This window comes from Macaca nemestrina, chromosome 4, assembly GCF_043159975.1.
Source record: "Macaca nemestrina isolate mMacNem1 chromosome 4, mMacNem.hap1, whole genome shotgun sequence".
In the NCBI taxonomy this organism is placed as follows: Eukaryota; Metazoa; Chordata; class Mammalia; order Primates; family Cercopithecidae; genus Macaca; species Macaca nemestrina.
In genome coordinates this window covers 185,250,866-185,269,209 of record NC_092128.1, presented here as the reverse complement: position 1 = coordinate 185,269,209, position 18,344 = coordinate 185,250,866, and the positions used below count along the sequence as shown (strand labels likewise).

General features: G+C 53.0%; 1 protein-coding gene across 1 annotated transcript; it reads left to right on the top strand.

Moving 5' to 3' along the window:
- The first annotated feature begins 10,449 nt into the window (after positions 1-10,449).
- On the top strand, positions 10,450-14,503 carry LOC105472589 (trefoil factor 3). The gene is made up of 3 exons (XM_011725969.3): positions 10,450-10,782; positions 12,917-13,066; positions 14,287-14,503. The coding sequence occupies exons 1-3, from the start codon at positions 10,554-10,556 to the stop codon at positions 14,298-14,300; spliced, it is 393 nt and encodes a 130-aa protein (XP_011724271.2). The 5' UTR covers positions 10,450-10,553; the 3' UTR covers positions 14,301-14,503.
- Positions 14,504-18,344: the final 3,841 nt, after the last annotated feature.

Here is an 18,344-nt window from a genome sequence, read left to right as displayed (position 1 = left end):
ATCTGATCACTGCAACGTCTGGGTCATCTCAGGTTGATGCCTTTTTTTTCCTCTTGGGAATGCATGACACATTTGACACATTCCTGTTTGTTGTGCATTTAGTAATTTTGGATTGTAGCCAGGACACTGTATTGTTATGTTGTGGGGAGTGCAGATTCTGTTCTGTTCCTCTGAAGACAGTTACGTTTGCTTGTTTAGTTTGTTTTGTATGTTTGTTTGAACAGGAAAACGTCTCCGTTGGATTCAAACATCAAACTCTGCTTCTTGGGTGTCATTCAAACTTCAGTTTCTTCATCTTTAGCCAGAGTCTGTCCTGTATGTGGATCGTTCATGGGTCAGACAGAGACATGGGAACGGTTTTCACACAGAATTTGGAGCTTCTGCTCTCTGGCTTTCTCCTTTCTGGGATTCCTCCGCTTTCCTGCAGCTGGGTTTGGGCTTTTTTCAGTACAGTGATTCTGCAGCCTAGAAGGACCTCAGGTTTCCATTGGTATTATTTTACCCGCAACTGTACAACAACCACTGTGACCTACCCTCAGGCAAAACCCCACACAGAAGTAAACTGGCAGCATTCCCTCTCCTTCTCCCAGGGTCAGCTCCCCTCCAGGAGCTCAGACAGCTGTGCTTGGTTTGTTTTTCTCACTCTCCGGCGCCATCAGGCCCTCGCTTTGTGCTTTTTCCAGAGTTTTCATTGTTATATCAAGAAGGGCATGGTCTAGTACGAGCTGTTGACCATCTCTACTTTTAGCGACTTAAAGTTTTACTTTTCCCTTTGGGCCTTTAATTCATTTGAACACTGTGGGACTTGGACAGAGGGAGGAACAGGCGCCCCGCCCCCCCGATGGAGGAACAGGCACCCCACCAGACGGAGAAACAGGCGCTCCCCCAGAGGGAGGAACAGGAGCCCCCCAAGAGGGAGGAACAGGCGCTCCCCCAGACGGAGGAACAGGAGCCCCCCCAGACGGAGGAACAGGAGCCCCCCAAGAGGGAGGAACAGGCGCTCCCCGAGAAGGAGGAACAGGCGCTCCCCCAGAGGGGAGGAACAGGCACTCTCCCAGTTTTGGGCACGGAGACACAGACAAGCAATCCCAACACAAATGTGGCATGTTGTCATGCTCTGACATACGTGGTCATGCACAGATGGTCATGCACATACATGAATGCATGTGTGTGCATCTGGCCCTGCAATGGGTCAGGAAGCTGAGCAGCCACACAGCACAAACGGGACTGACCGCGGTACTAAGTGTCCTGGCTGGGGGGCGCTGAGCACCCAGGCAGAGCTCGTCCAGTTCCCCAGGAAGCCAGGCCAGGGCAGAGAGAAAAACTTGTTAAGGGGTTCTTAAATTGTGGTTCTAAATTTACCTTTTTCAATGTAGATAATTAAAAATAGCTTAGCATCATTAGGTGAGGATCTAAATTTGTCTTTTTGAAATACGGATAACTGTTGTGGTACCATTTATTCAATTGTCCTGTTTCCCCATTGATATCAAATATATTATCTGCATTTTCTTATGTATGTGGATCTATTTCTCACCTTTCTGTTCTGTTCCAGTTGTCTGATTTCATCCCCGCACCCGTACTTCCCTGCTTTAAACACAGTAGTTTTGTAATCAGTCTTAATGTCGGATAGGATAGATATCTTCTGATTCTTCTTTTCCTCTTCCTATGAACTGTTCTTTAAACTTTTACTAGGTATTTTTGGTGCTTTATCTTTTCATTTAAATCCTAAAGTCAGTTTGTGACATTTAATCACAATCTCCCTTTGAGATGTTGATAGAAAATAAGTTGAATATGTAGTTTATTTTGAGAAAATTACCACCTTTAGAATCCAAGACCTTCTCATCCATGAATAGGCACGTCTCTGCTTCCTCCGTTCTTCTTTCAGGCCCTTCGGTAAAGTCCATAATTTGTCTGCACATCTAGTCTTCCCTTGTACTCCAAAGTCTCTCAGGGGAAGGAGCTACACATTTTTTTGTCTTTGTTCTCTCTCACCAGAGTCTGTCACAGTTATCTGCCCAGTAGGAGCCTTCAAGAAACAAATTTAGACCTCTGTCTTTGGGTTTTATATCTAAATACGGAAACCAGTTGTCAGAGGCATGTGGCCCAGAGCAAATCCATCTTAAATAGGAGCTGGGTAAAATGAGTCTGAAGCCTACAGGGCTGCATTCCCAGACAGTTAAGACATTCTAAGTCACAGGATGAGATAGGAGGTCAGCACAAAACACAGGTCATAAAGGCCTTGCTGACAAAACAGGTTGTGGTGAAGGAGTGGGACAAAACCTGCCCAAACCAAGAAAGACGGCCACGAGAGTGACCTGTGGTCATCCTCACTGCTATACTCCCATCAGCACCATGACAGTTTACAAATGCCATGGCAACGTCAGGAAGGTACCCTAGACGATCTAAAAAGGGGAGGTATGAATAATCCACCCCTTGTTTAGCATATCATCAAGAATAACCATAAAATATGGGCAACCAGCAACCCTCAGGGCTGCTCTGTCTATGGAGCAGCCATTCTCTTATTCCTCTACTTCCTTAATAAACTTACCTTCACTTTGCATTGTGGACTTGCTGTGAATTCTTTCTTGCCCGAGGTGCAAGAACCCTCTCTTGGGGTCTGGATCGGGACCCCTTTCCTGTAACACGATGAACAAATACAGTGAGAGCTCTTGGTGTTCTGGTGTTGGAGTGGAGGTTTAGCTGAAACATCAAGAAACAGTAGATGTCATGTTTCAAAGTGAGACGATAGACCATGAAACATCAAAAACAATTTGGCTGAGAATTGTTAGAGGACTCTTCAATATTTTGCCTCTACTGATGCTACAAAAGGTTTAAGGGAAGGGAAGTTTGTAGAAAATGCTATGTGTGAGAATTTTTAAGGAGTTGCTGATATGCTGTGAGTCTCTCTCACTGTCATCTTTCCCCAAGGGGTGAGGGTGGGGTGTGCCTGTCTCTAGACTCAGGTCTTAGGAATGAGGTCTTAGTGGGACCACCAAGAGAGCTTGGTGTGTGTCCATCATGGTTGGAGGCTACAGGACACCAGTTTCTGACTCCTGGGGACTCTAATATCTAGTAAGGAACAGGACGAACCGTTAGGATCTGCCTGCATCCAGGAGTGTGTTGGGGTGAAGGATGCACAAATGTGTCCGGTGAACCACAGGGAAGCTATGGAGCTCAAGAGAACTGTGTCCATCATCCTAGATTTTGTACAAGAAAGACACTTGAGGTGAGAGCAGACGTCTTCTCAGAGAAACCAAAGACAACACCACGTTCCCGGGATGGGAATTGATGAGCTAGTGGAAAGTGCATCCCCAGCATTAAAGGATCTGCAGGTGAGGAATCCCTGAAGAGCCCCTGGAAGTAGCACATGAGATAAGGCGTTTGTTTCAAGCACCTGATGGGTCCAGAGAATGTGGAGCCAGCCTGGAAAACACCAGTCCAGTATAGGAAGAGCTTCCGTTCCCTGTTCCCCTTACTCCCCCCTGCCCTGCCCCTGCCCCAACCACTGTTCCTTCCCCTGGAGCAGCAGGCAGGGAGAGGGAGAGGGAGAGGGTTCAACTTATTAATTATGGCAAATTGCAAACATATATTAAAGTAGAGATAATAGTATGATGAGCCCCCATCAACGAGTTTCAACAAGTATCCACTTACGGCCAATCTTGTTTTATCCATACTTACTATCTCTAATTATCCTTCCTGAATTATTTTGAAGGCAATCCCATACATTATATGTAATATTTCAGTCTGTACCTTGAAGAGATACTGATACATGTAAATATTTACATCCATATGTGTGTCATATACGTAGAGATATACACCCAAAGATCCACCCCATGCTAATAATGATCACTAATTCCTTTATTGCATCAAACGAAAACATCTAATTTTAAGTCAAGTTCAGAATTTTGATTGTCATGTGGGACTGGACATGTCAACTCCTAAATAGCAACTATGTTTTGTGACTTTGGAGACCATAAGATTATCTGACTTTTCTTTCCAAAAGAGAAGGAACCAATCCCCACAGAATAGGAGACAAAAATAAAGACACTCAGTGCTGCTGTTGGCCCCGTGAGTGCTGTGTGGCTCCTCAGCTCCCCAGCCCGTTGCAGGGCCAGGTGCACACACATGCATCCATGTACCTTCCCTGTCTGTGCACGACCACATATGTCAGGGCATGACGCTATGCCACACGTGTGTTGGGATCACTGACGGTGTCTCTGTTTCCAAAGCTGGGGGAGTGCCTGTTCCTCTCTCTGCCCTAGTCCCACAGTGTTCACGTCTCTCAAAATGACTGCAGCCCAGTGGGGGGCTTGTGGAATGCCCTCTTGGCAGGTGGTACTGGTCCCAGCTTGCCAGGGACACTCCCTGGCCACACCTATTGTCCTGGCACCATCGTTCACAGCACCCCCACTCACTCGTCTGAAAAGTGTCCTGGCTTTGACAACCTCTGCCAGGGCCACCTCTCTGTTCGGCTCTGCCCTGGGCATGAGCTGCCACGTGCCCTGCCCTCCACTGAGCAGAGCCCAGCCCAAGCCCCACCAGGAACTGAGAGTCCCTCAGCCCTCACCAGCCAGTGTTGTCTTAGCCTCCCCTGAGACAAGGAAATGGGAACAAAAGACTCCACTGGGGATAATTCTGGTGACAGGGGAGTTTGGGAAGGGATCCAGTACATGGCTGGGGATTGATGACAGCCAGGGACTCGTGGAGACCAGCAATTGGATGGGTGCTGGCAAGGACAAAGGCCGAGGCCTGGCGATGTGTGGGGTCAAAGGCATCCAGGTGGCCGAGTGGACCCATGGTCCTGGCTGGGGGGGCACTGAGCACCCGGGCAGAGCTCGTCCAGGGCCCCAGGGAGCCAGGCCAGGGCAGGAAGGGAGAGGTCATCGTGAGACAAGCCATTGGGATCTTTCAACGTGTCCTTACTCTCCCCTTCCCCTCACACCAGAAAGCACAAGCTCAACAGAACTGCTGCCAGGTGCCCCTTGTGTGTGAGGGTCCTGGGCCACCATAACCAATACTGCAAGCTGGGTGGTTTCAACAACAGACGTTTATTCTTGTTTATTCTCTCCCAGCTTTGGAGGCCAGAAGTCCTAGGTCAAAGTGTCACAGGGCCTCCTCCCTCTGAGGGCTCCAGGGAAGGGTCCTGCCTGCCTCTTCCAGCGTCTGGGGGTGCCGCAATCCCTGGCCTCCTTACCTTGCAGGCACATCAGTTGCCATCGCCACGTGGCCTCCCCCTGCGTCTGTGCTCACTTCTTCACCCCTGTGTGTGTCTCAGTGTTTCTTCTCCTCTTATAACGACGCTAGTGAGATGGGATTTAGGGCCCACCCTACTCCATCTAGACCAGGCCAGATGGCAAGCAGATCCGTCTAGACCAAGGTGTCCAGTCTTCTGGCTTCCCTGGGTCACACCGGAAGAAGAATTGTCTTGGGCCACACATCAAATGCACTAACGATAGTTGATGAGCCAAAAAAAAAATTGCAAAAAATCTCATAACGTTTTAAGAAAGTTTACGGATTTGTGTTGGGCAGTCTTCAAAGCCGTCCTGGGCTGCATGTGGCCAACAGACCTCGCATTGAACAAGCTTGATCTAGACCTTATCTTAGTTTAACTACAACTGCAAAAACCTTATTTCCAAATAAGGTTACATTCCGAGGTTTCAGGAGGGACATGAATTTTGGGGAGGACACCCTTCAACTCAGTGTACTTGGGAATCACTTGGTGGCAAAGGCTTGGCTCACAGGTATGAGCCAAGCCTGAAGGCCGAGAGCGGCTGTGGCTTCCCAGCCTGGTGATGGGAGGACCTGGATCCCCACGGGGTCTCCTGTACTGTCTGGGGCTGTTGAACTTGGCTGCCTGCACCAATGCATTCAGGGACTGTCTGTAAGAACTGCATGCCATCAGCCCAGGTCTGTTACAAGAGGGGCTCCCAGCTGTCAGCCCAGGACTGGCTCAGTGCAGGACTGCAGACTGGAGTGCATCACACGGAAGGTGAGGTGACACCGTGCCTCTGGTGCCTGGGCGAGAGCCTTGCACCTTCCTCCCGGGCTCTGCTTCCTGGTAGAGCAGGTCTGGCTGCTGAGGAAGGGCCCGTCTGGGTCCAGCACGTGGGACTGTGGGTGAGGAGGCGCTCCTGTCCACGGTGGTCAGCTGAGTTATTTCTGGCCATCGGTCCACACCTTTCTGGGAACCCTTCCTGTCCCTTGCACGTGGGGCTGATGCAACGGTCCCAACCCCACAGACGCTCTGGGTTTAGAGTGACTCCTTCTCAAGACGAGTGGTTGAAACATCACCAAGTGCTCCTTGAGCTGCGCAAGGGAACCCTGGAGCCCATGCCCCCTCCCAAGCCCACTGGGCCGCTCTGTGTTCTCACCTTCCTGTTCCACAGTTGGTGGTGGGATTTGCGCTGCTCCTGGTCCCCCACCCCCATTTGTCCTCAATGGACTGTGGGTCAAGACACCCTGGAAGGCAAGGTGGGCCTCCCATGCCATCCTCTGTTCCTGTACAGAGGTCACTGCGTTTGCCTCCCCAAAGCACCGACATTCAGGTCGTGATGACTCAGGAAGGGTCTGCGAGCCTCTCTCGGGGAGGCAGGAGGAAGTTCTGTGCAGAGGGAGGGGCGGCACCCGCGGCAGCTGCAGACCGAGAGACAGCTGGGCAGCAGGGTACTCCTGGGAGGCGTGCGGCCCGGGGCCACCCAGGGGTGCTGATTAGCACGACTCCTACCTGCTTCCTCCATCGGACTGTCTGCTGCGTGAGTAACTGAGTGACAATACCAGAAAACCGAGCAGTGATGCAGATCCTATAACCTGCACGTGCCACATCAACTCCTGTGGGGCGGTGAGTTAGTAGTACAAAGCAGTCTGTGTTATGGCCTTACCTGCCCCTCTGCACTTTGGGAGGCTGAGGCGGGCGAATCACTTGAGGTTAGGAGTTCGAGACCAGCCTGGCCAACATGGTGAGACCCCGGTCCTACTAAAAATACGAAACTTAGCCAGGCGTGCTGGCGTGCGCCTATAATCCCAGCACTTTGGAAGGCCAAGACCGACGGGTCACCTGAAGTCAGGAGTTCGAGACCAGCTTGGCCAACATGGTGAAACCCTATATCTACTAAAAATACAAAATTTAGCCAAGTGTAGTGGCATGCACCTGTAATCCCAGCTACTCAGGAGGCTGAGGCAAGAGGATCTCTTGAGGCTGGGAGGTGTAGGTTGTAATGAGCTGAGGTCGCACCACTGTACTCCAGCCTGGGTGACAGGAGTGAAACCCTGCCTCAAAATAAAATAAAAAAATAAAAATAAAAAATAAAATAAAATAAAATAAAACAAAATGTGCTGACCTTCACGCCTCCCATCTGGTGAACTTGTACTCATCCCTCAAGACCTAGTCAGATTTCAGCCCACTCTGCCAGCTCTAATCATACTGCACCGCAATTCATGCTTGAAGGCTTGTTCCTCCTCGCCAGCCTGTGAGCTCTGAGGGCAGGGGCTCTGCCTGATGTTCTGGGGCTCCCGCTTCTGGCAGGCCGAGTGCCTGACCTGGGACCCAGGCTCAGCTTGTGCTCCTTCCATGCATGTGACAATGACCATGTGTCCGGGAGGTGAAAGGTTGCAGCCCCGGCATGGGGGACCAGACTGTCTTCTTCTTGAGCCCATCCAGGAGCCCCTGCCCTTCCCTCAGACACCAGTGCACAAAGCCCAGGGCTGGAGGGATTTGCAGGGCTCTCAGGACGGCCCACACCACACACGGCTGAAGAGGCTGCTGCAGGGATGCGGGATGCAGCTCCCAAGAAGGAAGGGGAGAGTCCTGCTCACCCCCAGGTCTTGGGCTGTCCAGGGCAGCCACCTGTCTGGGTGGGGCCCGACGCCCAGTGCCCCACGGCCTACAGCTCTGACAATAGCTCTGCTTTATCTCTGGAACTTGAACTTCCCCAGGGGAACAGGGACGCTGGGGAAGGTGACCGGAATGCAGGCTCTGGAAGGCAGGGTGGGCTCTCCCGTGCCATCCTCTGTTCTTGTACAGAGCCCAGGGCTCCTGGGGAGGGGCCTCCTAGAACAGAGAGAAGGGACACACACGGGCCTCTGTATCCCCCTCTCCAGAGGCCCAGCCAAAATTCCCCGTCTCTGAGAAACCTGTGCATCTCCACTTGCCAGGACCCAGCTCTGGCCCCCTCGCCATAGCCGTTGCTCCTACCAGGAATTCGCTCCTCTGACGTCGTGGCTGATCCAGCACACCCGGCAGGTGGTCAGTATGTGTCCCAAGCACCTGGCTGGGCTGTGCAGCACCACTTCATGCTGTCCTGTGGGGTGAGCACCCTGCGACAGGTAGGGAAACTGAGGTATAGATGGGAAGTGGCTTGCCCGAGGTCAGGCAGTGCAGGACTTGGGACCCAGTCTCGGCTTCACCATCTTAACTCTGACGTGATCCCGTCTCCCTTTGCGGGGAAGACTTTTCGAGGACAAGAATGTGTCACCTTTGTTATTCCTTCCCGAGCCCTAAACCCTGGGTGTGGGCAGTAGGGGCTCAGTCAACATTTACAGAGTTAATCCAAAGCAAATCCCAGAACGGTTCTCGGTGCTGGCCGCAGAGAAGAATCACAGGCGGCAGAACCACCCTTTGGGGCAGGGCCCAGGCATTGATATTCTCCCCACTCCTGGCAATTTTGAGTGCAGCAGGTGGAGACCACAGCACCTGCCAGATCATGGCCCGGAGGGACAGCAGTCTGCTCCTGGGGTGTTTGCACCCTCCTGGAACTCAGCCCTGCACCACGACCTGGCCTGGCCTCTGGGTATTATGAGCAGTGGGAAGGCAGAGAGCTCTCACCAGATCCCCCAGGATTTCCCCTACAATGACCTTTATAATAACATGAAAATCCTGCTGTCCATGGATGAACCTGGGTTCACTGTCTCCCAGAAAAAGTGAGTGCCCTGACAACAAGGCAGACAATGCTCTTTCCTTCTTCCTCCTTCACTGGCCTCAGCAGGGGCGGCACACAAGAGGTGAGGGGCCCTCAAATCCATCCACAAAGGGCTTGCGGAACACAAGGCGGGGCCCGGGAGTCACACGGTGGGACACATCCTGGTGCCCAGCACATGCGCCTTCGGGCTCCCATGGGTCACTCAGGGAAGGGTAGTTTGTGGACGCACCCTTGGCAGTGCAGAGCTGCCCTGCACACACCACCAGGGACCCCAGTTGGAGGCTAAATCTGAGCGGCCAGGCGCTCCCATTTCTCGGGGTAATAAACCAAGTCCACCCTTCAGACAGAGGCTCCTGGAAGGGTCAGTGGGGGTCATCAAAATGCCTCCCTGGAAAAGAAACATGGAGAACACAAAATCTAGGAACCCGTTTTCCTGGAATGAGATTAGTCTCTTGCCCACAACCAGCCAGTGCACTGCAGGAGGTTAGGGGGTTAGGGGGTGCTGTGGATGCCAAGGGCGGAGGCTTAGGGTCCTGGGTTAAATGGACCTGCGTTAAATACTGGCTATACCAGGGATACTGGAATAACCTCCGACAGGCACCAGAAATGTTGAGTCTTAGTTTCTTCCTCTGGAAAATGGATATAATCATCACTGTCTCATCTGATATGTTGTTATAAAACAATTCTTCAGATGTAGTCTTTAGTTTCTAAAAGAGCACACCGGGCAAAGGTGGAGAGTCAGTTCCTGTTTGTGTTAAGAATGTGGCTGGGTGCAGTGGCTCACGCCTGTAACCCTGACACTTTGGGAGGCCAAGGAAGGCAGATCACTTCACTCCAGGAGTTTGAGACCAGCCTGGCCAACGTGGCGACAGCCGGTCTCTAAAAAAATACAAAAAATGAGCTGGACACATGCCTGTGGCCCAGCTACTTAGGAGGCTGAGGTGGGAGGATCACTTGAGCCCCGCGGGGGCGGGGGTCTCAGTGAGTTGAGATTGCACCACTGCACTCCAGCCTGGGTAACAGAGCAAGACCCTGTCTCCCCCCGCACCCCCCTCAAAAAAAGTGCTTAGATCCAGAGAGAAAATCTCTGGAAGGATACCTAAGAAAGTTCACAATAGATGCCTCTGAATAGGAGAGGCTGTTTTGTATTATTTGATTTTAAAAATCAATTACGTGTGCCATGTTTTTATTAACATATTTTCAATCAATTCATTTCATCCACTTATTAAAATGTAGTTAATAATTTTTAGGGGAGAAAGCAAAAAAGAAAGACAAGAAATCTCTGTGTTTCAGGAGTTGTGAGAGAGCTGTAGGGTCCTGACTCACTCAGAGTGCCGTCTCCAAGGCTGATCTGGGATGGAGCAGGCTGGGGCTCTCTTGTCGTGGGACCAGGGGTGTTCTGAGGGCTCCTGGCTGGGAGGCTGAGATGGACACCGTGCGCTGGTCCTGCAGCCCCACGTGGCTCCCACACCCTGCACCAGGCCAGGCTAGCAGGGTGATTAACACACATCTGCTCCCCAGCAGAGGACCCGTAACCAGAACTGGAATCCGCCCTCACCGCTTGCTGCCAAAACAGTGGAGGCTGAACTGACCTCTCCCCTTTGAGAGAGAAGAACTGTCTGGGAGCTTGACAAAGGCATGCGGGAGAGTCCAGGAGCAGCCAGAGCCAGGAGGGAGAGCCCCCTCCAAGCAAACAATCCAGAGCGGCTGTGCAAACACCGGGGCATAAATGAGGCCGCCTGGACCACGAAGTGCGTCCTGAGCTGCATCCCAGAGCCCACGGTAGTCATGGCGGCCAGAGCTCTCTGTGTGCTGGGGCTGGTCCTGGCCTTGGTGTCCTCCAGCTCTGCTGAGTACGTGGGCCTGTGTGAGTACCACTCTGACTGCCCCGGTAGCAGGGTGGGCGGGAAGGAGAGGGATCCAGGATAAGGGGGGATTCTGCATTCATGTAATAATGGCCACCTGTCACATATACACTTTTTCCTGCGCTATCCTATGAAGTGGGTGTTTATTGTCCCCATTTCACAGACAAGGAAACCGAGGCTCAGAGAAAGTTAACAACTTATCTAAGGCAGCTCTGCCCAGTCTGTGTTGAAATCAGGCTTTGAGCCTGAGCCCATCCCCTATGACCCCGTAGCCATCTTTGCCGGAGATTTCTAAATTACAGTATAGGTCTTTATGCATTGTTTTCACATTTACAAAGAAAAAGGAAAGATGCGGGAGAAAAACCCTGACTTCAGAATACTTTTTTTTTTTTTTTTTTTTTTTTTTTTGAGACGGAGTCTCGCTGTGTCACCCAGGCTGGAGTGCAGTGGCCCGATCTCGGCTCACTGCAAGCTCCGCCTCCCGGGTTTACGCCATTCTCCTGCCTCAGCCTCCGAGTAGCTGGGACTACAGGCGCCCGCCACCACACCCGGCTAGTTTTTTGTATTTTTAGTAGAGACGGGGTTTCACCATGTTAGCCAGGATGGTCTCGATCTCCTGACTTCGTGATCCACCCGCCTCGGCCTCCCAAAGTACTGGGATTACAGGCTTGAGCCACCGCGCCCGGCCTCAGAATACTTTCAATACCTACCGGCACAAAGTTCATTTAGCCATTGCATAGCAACCCTGCGGCGGGGGCGTGGCTGCTCCATTAACCCAAGTTTGAAGGAATGAGGGTACGGCTTTTATCCGGGTGTCTTCTAAGCAGGGTCAAAGGGAGGGGTTCCTGAACTCACAGCCCATTAGAATCACCTGGAGAGCTTTAAAAATCCTAATGCCTGGGGCACACCAGTTACCTCAGGGCATCTGCGGGTGAGCGCCAGGCCTCAGTTGTTTTCTTTCGAGACAGCCTCGCTTTGTTACTCAGGCTGGAGTGCAGTGGCACAATCTCGGCTCACTGCAACCTCCACCTCCCAGGTTCAAGCAATTCTTATTCCTTGGCTTCAAGCAGCTGGGATTACAGGCGTGCACCACCAGGCCCAGCTAATTTTTTGTATCTTTAGTAGAGACGGAGTTTCGCTATGTTGGCCAAGCTGGTCTTAAACTCCTGGCCTCAAGTGATCCTCCTGCCTTGACCTCCCAAAGTGCTGGAATTAGAGGCATAAGCCACCATGCCCAGCCAACGTCAGTCATTTCTAAAGCTCTGCAGCTGATTCCAGTGTGAGTGAAATTTGGACGCGGTGAGGATAAGCAATTACAGACTGGGAGCAATAGAAGGGAATTTAAGAGACCACATGATTTCTATTTTCCTAAGGAAATACCCAGTTCATTAATGAAACGAGGTGAACTTCTGCTGCACACACAGACATAGAGGCTTGCCTGAAAAATGAAAATACTGGGGACTGAAGGATGTCCAGGGAGGGTGGGACATGCTCAACAATTCGGGGAAGGGAGATGCAGAAAAAAATGAAAAGCAGGCAGCATGCGTTGCAACGATCTCTATGGCATGCGTATCTCCCATCGCGTTTTTCATGTAAAACAAAGGGGCAAGGTTTTGTTGGTCAAACAGTGAAGGGGAACTTTGTTTCCGAGTTCAGGGGACCCTGGATTCCCCAGGGGTTCCTGCCAGCTGGAAGGGACCCAGGTCCGTATGTGACTTCCTGAGAAGGTGATAAGAGCGTGCCAAGGAGAGAGACACTTAGGCAAATGGCCCGAGTCCCCAAGTTTAGCATTTAACAGACTGCTTCTCTTTAAATATTCACAGGGAAGCCCATCTTCCTAAAGGCAAGGGTTTCAGCTGTGGTTGAACTCAGGAGGTGGGAGTGGGAGGATGCAAATTTGCACAAGGAAAGCCCGTCCTCCTAGGAGTGAGGGTTTCAGCTGTGGTTGAACTCAGGAGGGGGCAGCAGGAGGATGCAAATATTCACAGGGAAAGCCCATCTTCATTGGAGTGAGGGTTTCAGCAGTGGTTGAACTCGAGGTGGGAGCGGGAGGATGCAAGCTTGCAAAGTGAAGCAAACATACTCACCGCAGCCCAGTAAGGGCTCTGGCAGCTGACAGGGCTTTGTTTGGGACAGCTGCAAACCAGTGTGCCGTGCCGGCCAAGGACAGGGTGGACTGCGGCTACCCCCAGGTCACCCCCGAGCAGTGCAACAACCGGGGCTGCTGCTTTGACTCCAGCATCGTTGGAGTGCCTTGGTGCTTCAAACCCCTGCAGGAACAAGGAGGTAAGGCCTGAGTGACAGCATCATGGTCTGGGCCTGGCCCCATAAGGCCGGGGGTCTCAGGGCCTCCCTGTCCTTTCTGGGCTGGAGATGGAGGCACGAGGTCCCCGGGAAGCCACACACCTGCACCAAGGCCTTAGAGCAGAGGCTTCAAGCCCAGGGCAGCCATGGCCAGGGGCTGTCCTCTTTTGTCTCCTTTGTGTAAAACATAAAAGCAATCATTTCAAAAAGGTGTTCAAAATGATGGTGTTATGTAGAGGAAACTAATTTAATAACTATTCTTGAGAGAAGTGGAAACACATAGGTGTGGAAAGCCAGGCTGACTTTCAGGCTGTTTTTGCAAACCGGTCCCCCACCAGAGTCTTGTCATTTGTGGCATCCCCTCCACAGATGGCAGGCAGTGCCAGCCCTGGGCGTTGGGCCTCGGTGCCACACCCCACTTCCCCCACTCTGCCCCCCACAAGGGCCATCTCCTCTCCCTCTCTCTGCCATGGTGGAGGGCAGGTGCAGGGCAACCACCCTGGGGGTTCCCTCCCCAAAGGCGGAGAGCCTGCGTGCTGTACAGGTAACAGATGGCCCTGCACACGGGTTTGCCGCCCTGGCTCCACCAGGCTCAGCTGCCCCACGTCATGGGTGGGGCGATCGGCTATTAGCCATCTGCCGTGTCCAAGTGCCAGCTCAGCCCCCACGAAGGCCGCACCTGCGTGAGGTACCTTCCTGGAACCAGCATCCAGAGGGCCCTCTCTTGCCCTTTGTCCCAGGGTGAAACACGGGAGGCTGAGTCCTGCTGGCACTGGCTGCCCGATCAATGATAGACCCCTGCCCTGCCCAGGGCCTCCCTCCACCCTCCCCAGCAAGTCCAGGGTGGGGGTGGGGGTCCAGAGAAGGCCAGGAGAGAGAGGGGTCTGTCGACTGTCCACTGCCGCTCCTGTTCCTTCGGCTCCTCATCCTGGAACTACACTCTCCTCTCTGAGTGCCAGCCACGGCCCTGCCAAGGCCCATCTCACTTGTTATCTGCCTGGCCCCTGGGTCCCACTATCTCGCTTAGCAACCCGAGGTGGGAATCTTGGCTATTCCCCCATGTGGTGGGGACTCAACACTCCCCGGCGACTCAGGGGAGGAGGCAGCACTAGGCACTGGCCTCGGAACCTGCCTTGACCTTGGGAAGCTGGGCAGCGTGGGTGGAGAGAGACTGCTCACACAGGCCTTTGCTCTGTTTGCAGAATGCTCGTTCTGAGGCACCTACAGCTGCCCCCGGCCAGGGGATGCGAAGCTCCGAGCACCCTTGCCCGGCCGTGATTGCTGCCGGGCGCTGTTCATCCCAGCTTTTCTGTCCATTTGCTCCCGGCAAGCGCTTCTGCTGAAAGTTCATGTCTGGAGCCTGATGTCTTAACGAATAAAGGTCCCATGATCCGCCCGAGGACAGTTCTTGGTGCCTGAGACTTTCCGCGGTTGTGCTTTATTTCTGCTGCGTCGTGGGAGATGGTGGGAGGGTGTCAGGAGAGGGTCTGCCCAGGCCTCAAGGGCAGGAACAGACTCCCTAAGGAGACACAGTGCATGCAAGGATATTCTGAATCCCAGACTGGCACCCACGTCACAGGAAAGCCTAGGAACACGCAGTGCCGCTTCCTCGGGAAAGCAGAAAAAATACATTTCAAGTAGAAGTTTTCAAAAATCACAAATGTCTTTCTTGGTGAAGACAGCAAGCCAATAAAATGATCTTCCAAAGTGGTCCTTTATTTCACACCCACTCTTGCTGCTATTCGATACTCATACTGTTCCTGGGTTCTTGTTTCTTTGTCCAGTAAATTAAACTGGCACTATTTTGTATTTGTTTGCTAATTAAGTTGAAACATCTGTGACACATTGGGTGGCCTTTTCTCTTTTTTTAAAAAAATGGATGCAGCTATAGGAATGAATGAGCTGGTGGCAGTGGGGATTCCATCTCATGTCCTCATGAAACCTTATCCACCTCTGGACCTGAGTGTGGTTCTCTCCCCACCACACTGACCTGGGACATGGCAGCTCTCCACTCCCACCTAGACGGTTTTGGATGCACAAAGGCCCGTGAGTGCCTCTGGCTGGGCCTCCCGTGCTGCTCCCACTGCTGGAGCTCTCTTAGGGGCCAGATCCACAATTCCACTGCAGTGCAGTCACAGTGATGGGGTTCTTGTTCTGAGCTATTTCTTCCCATTTGAAAAGAGACAACTGCTCCTTTAAAACAGCAGCCTTTGTTTTTCAGCTTGCACTTGGGGCCTGGTCCCTAGAGGTCACAATATCCCAATAAGTGAGGTAGTACTGCCCTTGTCTTACAGATATGGAAAGAGATTTTCTTGAAGTAGCTTGTCCAAAAGTCCCTACGGAGAGGGGACACTGTCAGGATATCCTGGTCTCTGATTTCTGAATCTGAAGCCCTGGGTGTCCCTTCCAATACCCCAAAGCACCAGCTGCCCTCCCTGGAGTGAAACTTCCAGGACTATCCCAGACCTCAGAACACACGCCAAGCGTGGCCTCCCCACTCCGGGGCTCTGCTACTGAGAGCTGCTCTGGCCTGGACGTCCTTCTGGGCGGGGCTCTGCATCCCTCTCCCTCACAGACCATGCCCAGTCTTTGAGGGCTAGAGGGGATGGAAAGGCTGGCCCCAGGCCCCCTGGCCTCAGCCTCAGGCCACCTTGCTGCTGGCTGGATGACCAGCTCCATTTTCCTCCTACCCTGCCTGGTGCCCTCTCCCCAGGGACAGGGCTCTGCTGCCTCCTTGCCCGGGACCTCACTCATGGGCACCACCCACCTGCATTTCCAAAGAATTTCTTGACTTGCCCCACCTCTCCGTTCCCGGCATTGCCTTCTGCAGTCAACACCTCCCACACGGCCGTACCCCCTCCCAGACTCCTTCCTGCTGTGCCCCTGAGAGGGAGGGTTCCCCAAAATCTGAGCCAGGTGGGACCCTTCCTTCACCCACCACAGAGCTGCTCCCTGTCTCCAGCCCGAGCCTGTGCCCTCCTCAGACAGGACAATGTTTCATGCACATTCTAGACGCTTCACCATTGACTCCTGCTGTCCTTGGGGGGGCGATCAAGGTCGCTTCCATCAAGTGAAACAGCATCAGATGGAGAGATCTGCTGGCAGGACAGAGAACCCCCATAATTCAGCTGTGCAGGGCAGGCTCCAGTGAGGAAAGGAAAGGGGCTGAGGAGGGCTGGGGCCCTGGAATGAGCTGGACTGGACCCCCGTCCTTCTCCGTCTCCGGGGTCCTGCCTCCGTCTGTCTCTGCCTCTCCCTCGCTTCGGCTTCGGTTGCTATGGGGACCTTGGAAGCTCCCTGCCTTCCTCGGGGGCCCCAGGCAGGGTCTGGGGGCTCTCAGAACCCTGGGTGGGGTTTGTGCCATGAGAAAGAGCGCACCGCCCCTGACAGCACCCACCTGGGGGCTGTGACATTCTCATAAGAGATCACAGACACCAATGAGGGAGCGAGACCCAAAGCAGCCCACCCGCCCCCCAGCCCGACGGCAGAACCGAAACCTGGTCCAAACACAAAGTGACTAAACAGCGCCCTCTGCTGACCGCTGGAGTCACTGCGGCTCGCCACCAGTCACAGCTGTGCCCTGCCACTTCCAGATACAAATTAAGATACCCAGCCCCAGAATTACCCTGGGCTTCCTGTTGGTGAGGAGGATCTGGGCCCCAGGACACATGATCGAAGCCGAGGGTTCCCAGTGGAGGCTGCTGCCACGGGGATGTTTCAGAATCTGTGGGCGTGTTCATGGATCATATGAACGGGGCGGGGGGAGGGGGGGGGTTGAGTGAACACAGGCCAGACGTGGCAGGACCCTGTGATGTCCCCAGGTGTCCTGAACAGACCACTGCCTCCACCCGATGGACGTCCTAGCGTCCTGTTGGACACTCATGGTGGCTGCAAACCTATTCATGACGATTGAAGCCCAGAGACTACTTCTGTGTTACATCTTAACACGGTTGTTTTGGTTGTTGGTTGTTGTTTCAAATGGCTTGAACATACCTGAATTTTCCAGGAGTGTATGTCATGTAAATCAAGAAAAGACTGCGTTTGTTTGGTTTGCAGCGTTAGCCGAGTCGTTCATCGTTCATTTCAAGCATGTCAGTGCTGGGGCTGCCTGTGTTGGTGGGTGGCCCATCCAGGGGAATTCAAGCCCTGGTCTCCTTCATCCTGTCCTCTGGTGTGGACATGGGGAGCACGATGCACTGAACAGGAGTGTACTGAACATTACTCTCCTTCTATTTCTTATATTTTCATAGGGCCTCATGCATATTTAATTTCCATCACTGGCCATCAGTTGACCACAGCTGTCCAGAGCCCTAGTGGCTCAGTGCCACCTGCTGGGCCTTCCCACCTCCTGGTCTGGGCACATCTGAAACCGACATCTGTCAGCGGCTCAGGGTGAATTCAAATAATGAATTGTGACCCATAGGACCCAGGAACCATTTTTATGTCAAATACCTTCATCACTGATTTGGAAATGGTCCATGTTTCCAGAACCTTCCAGAATGAACACTTTGATTGCCAGAAGAAGCCAGAACATGACTGGGCTCCTTTGCTGCTGGCGTGTGCTGCTGGTGGAAAGGGGAGAGAAAAACTGGACTTCTCCCCACACTGCAGCCATTACACCCCATGATGGTTTTCCGTGGCATATGCACACCTTCCCCCTCCTCTTGAGTTGGTGGTGAAGGGTGTGGCTGTGGCACTTTTCCACAGTTCCTCCGGAGTCTGCTGGAAAGTTCTACATTGTTCCATAATACATTGGATATTCCCTTGTATTTATCACTGTATTCCAAGGATTCCTAAATTTCCAATGGTGAGGATTTTGGCTTCAAGCGGAGACACCCATGCGAGCTTCCATAAGCAGCAGACCTACTGGGGAACCCCTTAGGGAGGAAGAACAGGCTGAGAAGTTGCAGGCCTTGATGTGGGTCTGATGCCTCTGAACTGAGTGGGGGAAGGACTGGGGAGGAAGAGCCTCCAGCAGGCTGATGGGGAGTCCCCAAAGTAGAGTGCCCCTCAAGGGACCCTGTGTCTGGTGGGAATGCCCTGGTTGGGAGCAGCCCCAGGGAAGTTGGCCTGGCGTGGATGCCATGCCGGACGCGGGGCTCTCGGTGACCTGGGTCCCTGCAGCAGGTCCTCTCTGAGGGACAGCTGAGTGGTAGGCGCATCTCCAGGCGGCCAAGAAGCCTGCCTGCTCACTAAGTTTTTGCTCTGAGGCCCTGCAGTACCCTGGGCTGTGACACAGCTGTGGAGGTTGGAAATTCTC

Excerpts from the sequence above, each read along its gene's own strand:
- LOC105472589 (XM_011725969.3), top strand. The coding sequence starts at position 10,554 with ATGCGGGAGAGTCCAGGAGCAGCCAGAGCCAGGAGGGAGAGCCCCCTC. Across the intron at positions 10,783-12,916 it reads TGCTGAGTACGTGGGCCTGT|CTGCAAACCAGTGTGCCGTG; the intron begins GTGAGTACCACT and ends TGTTTGGGACAG.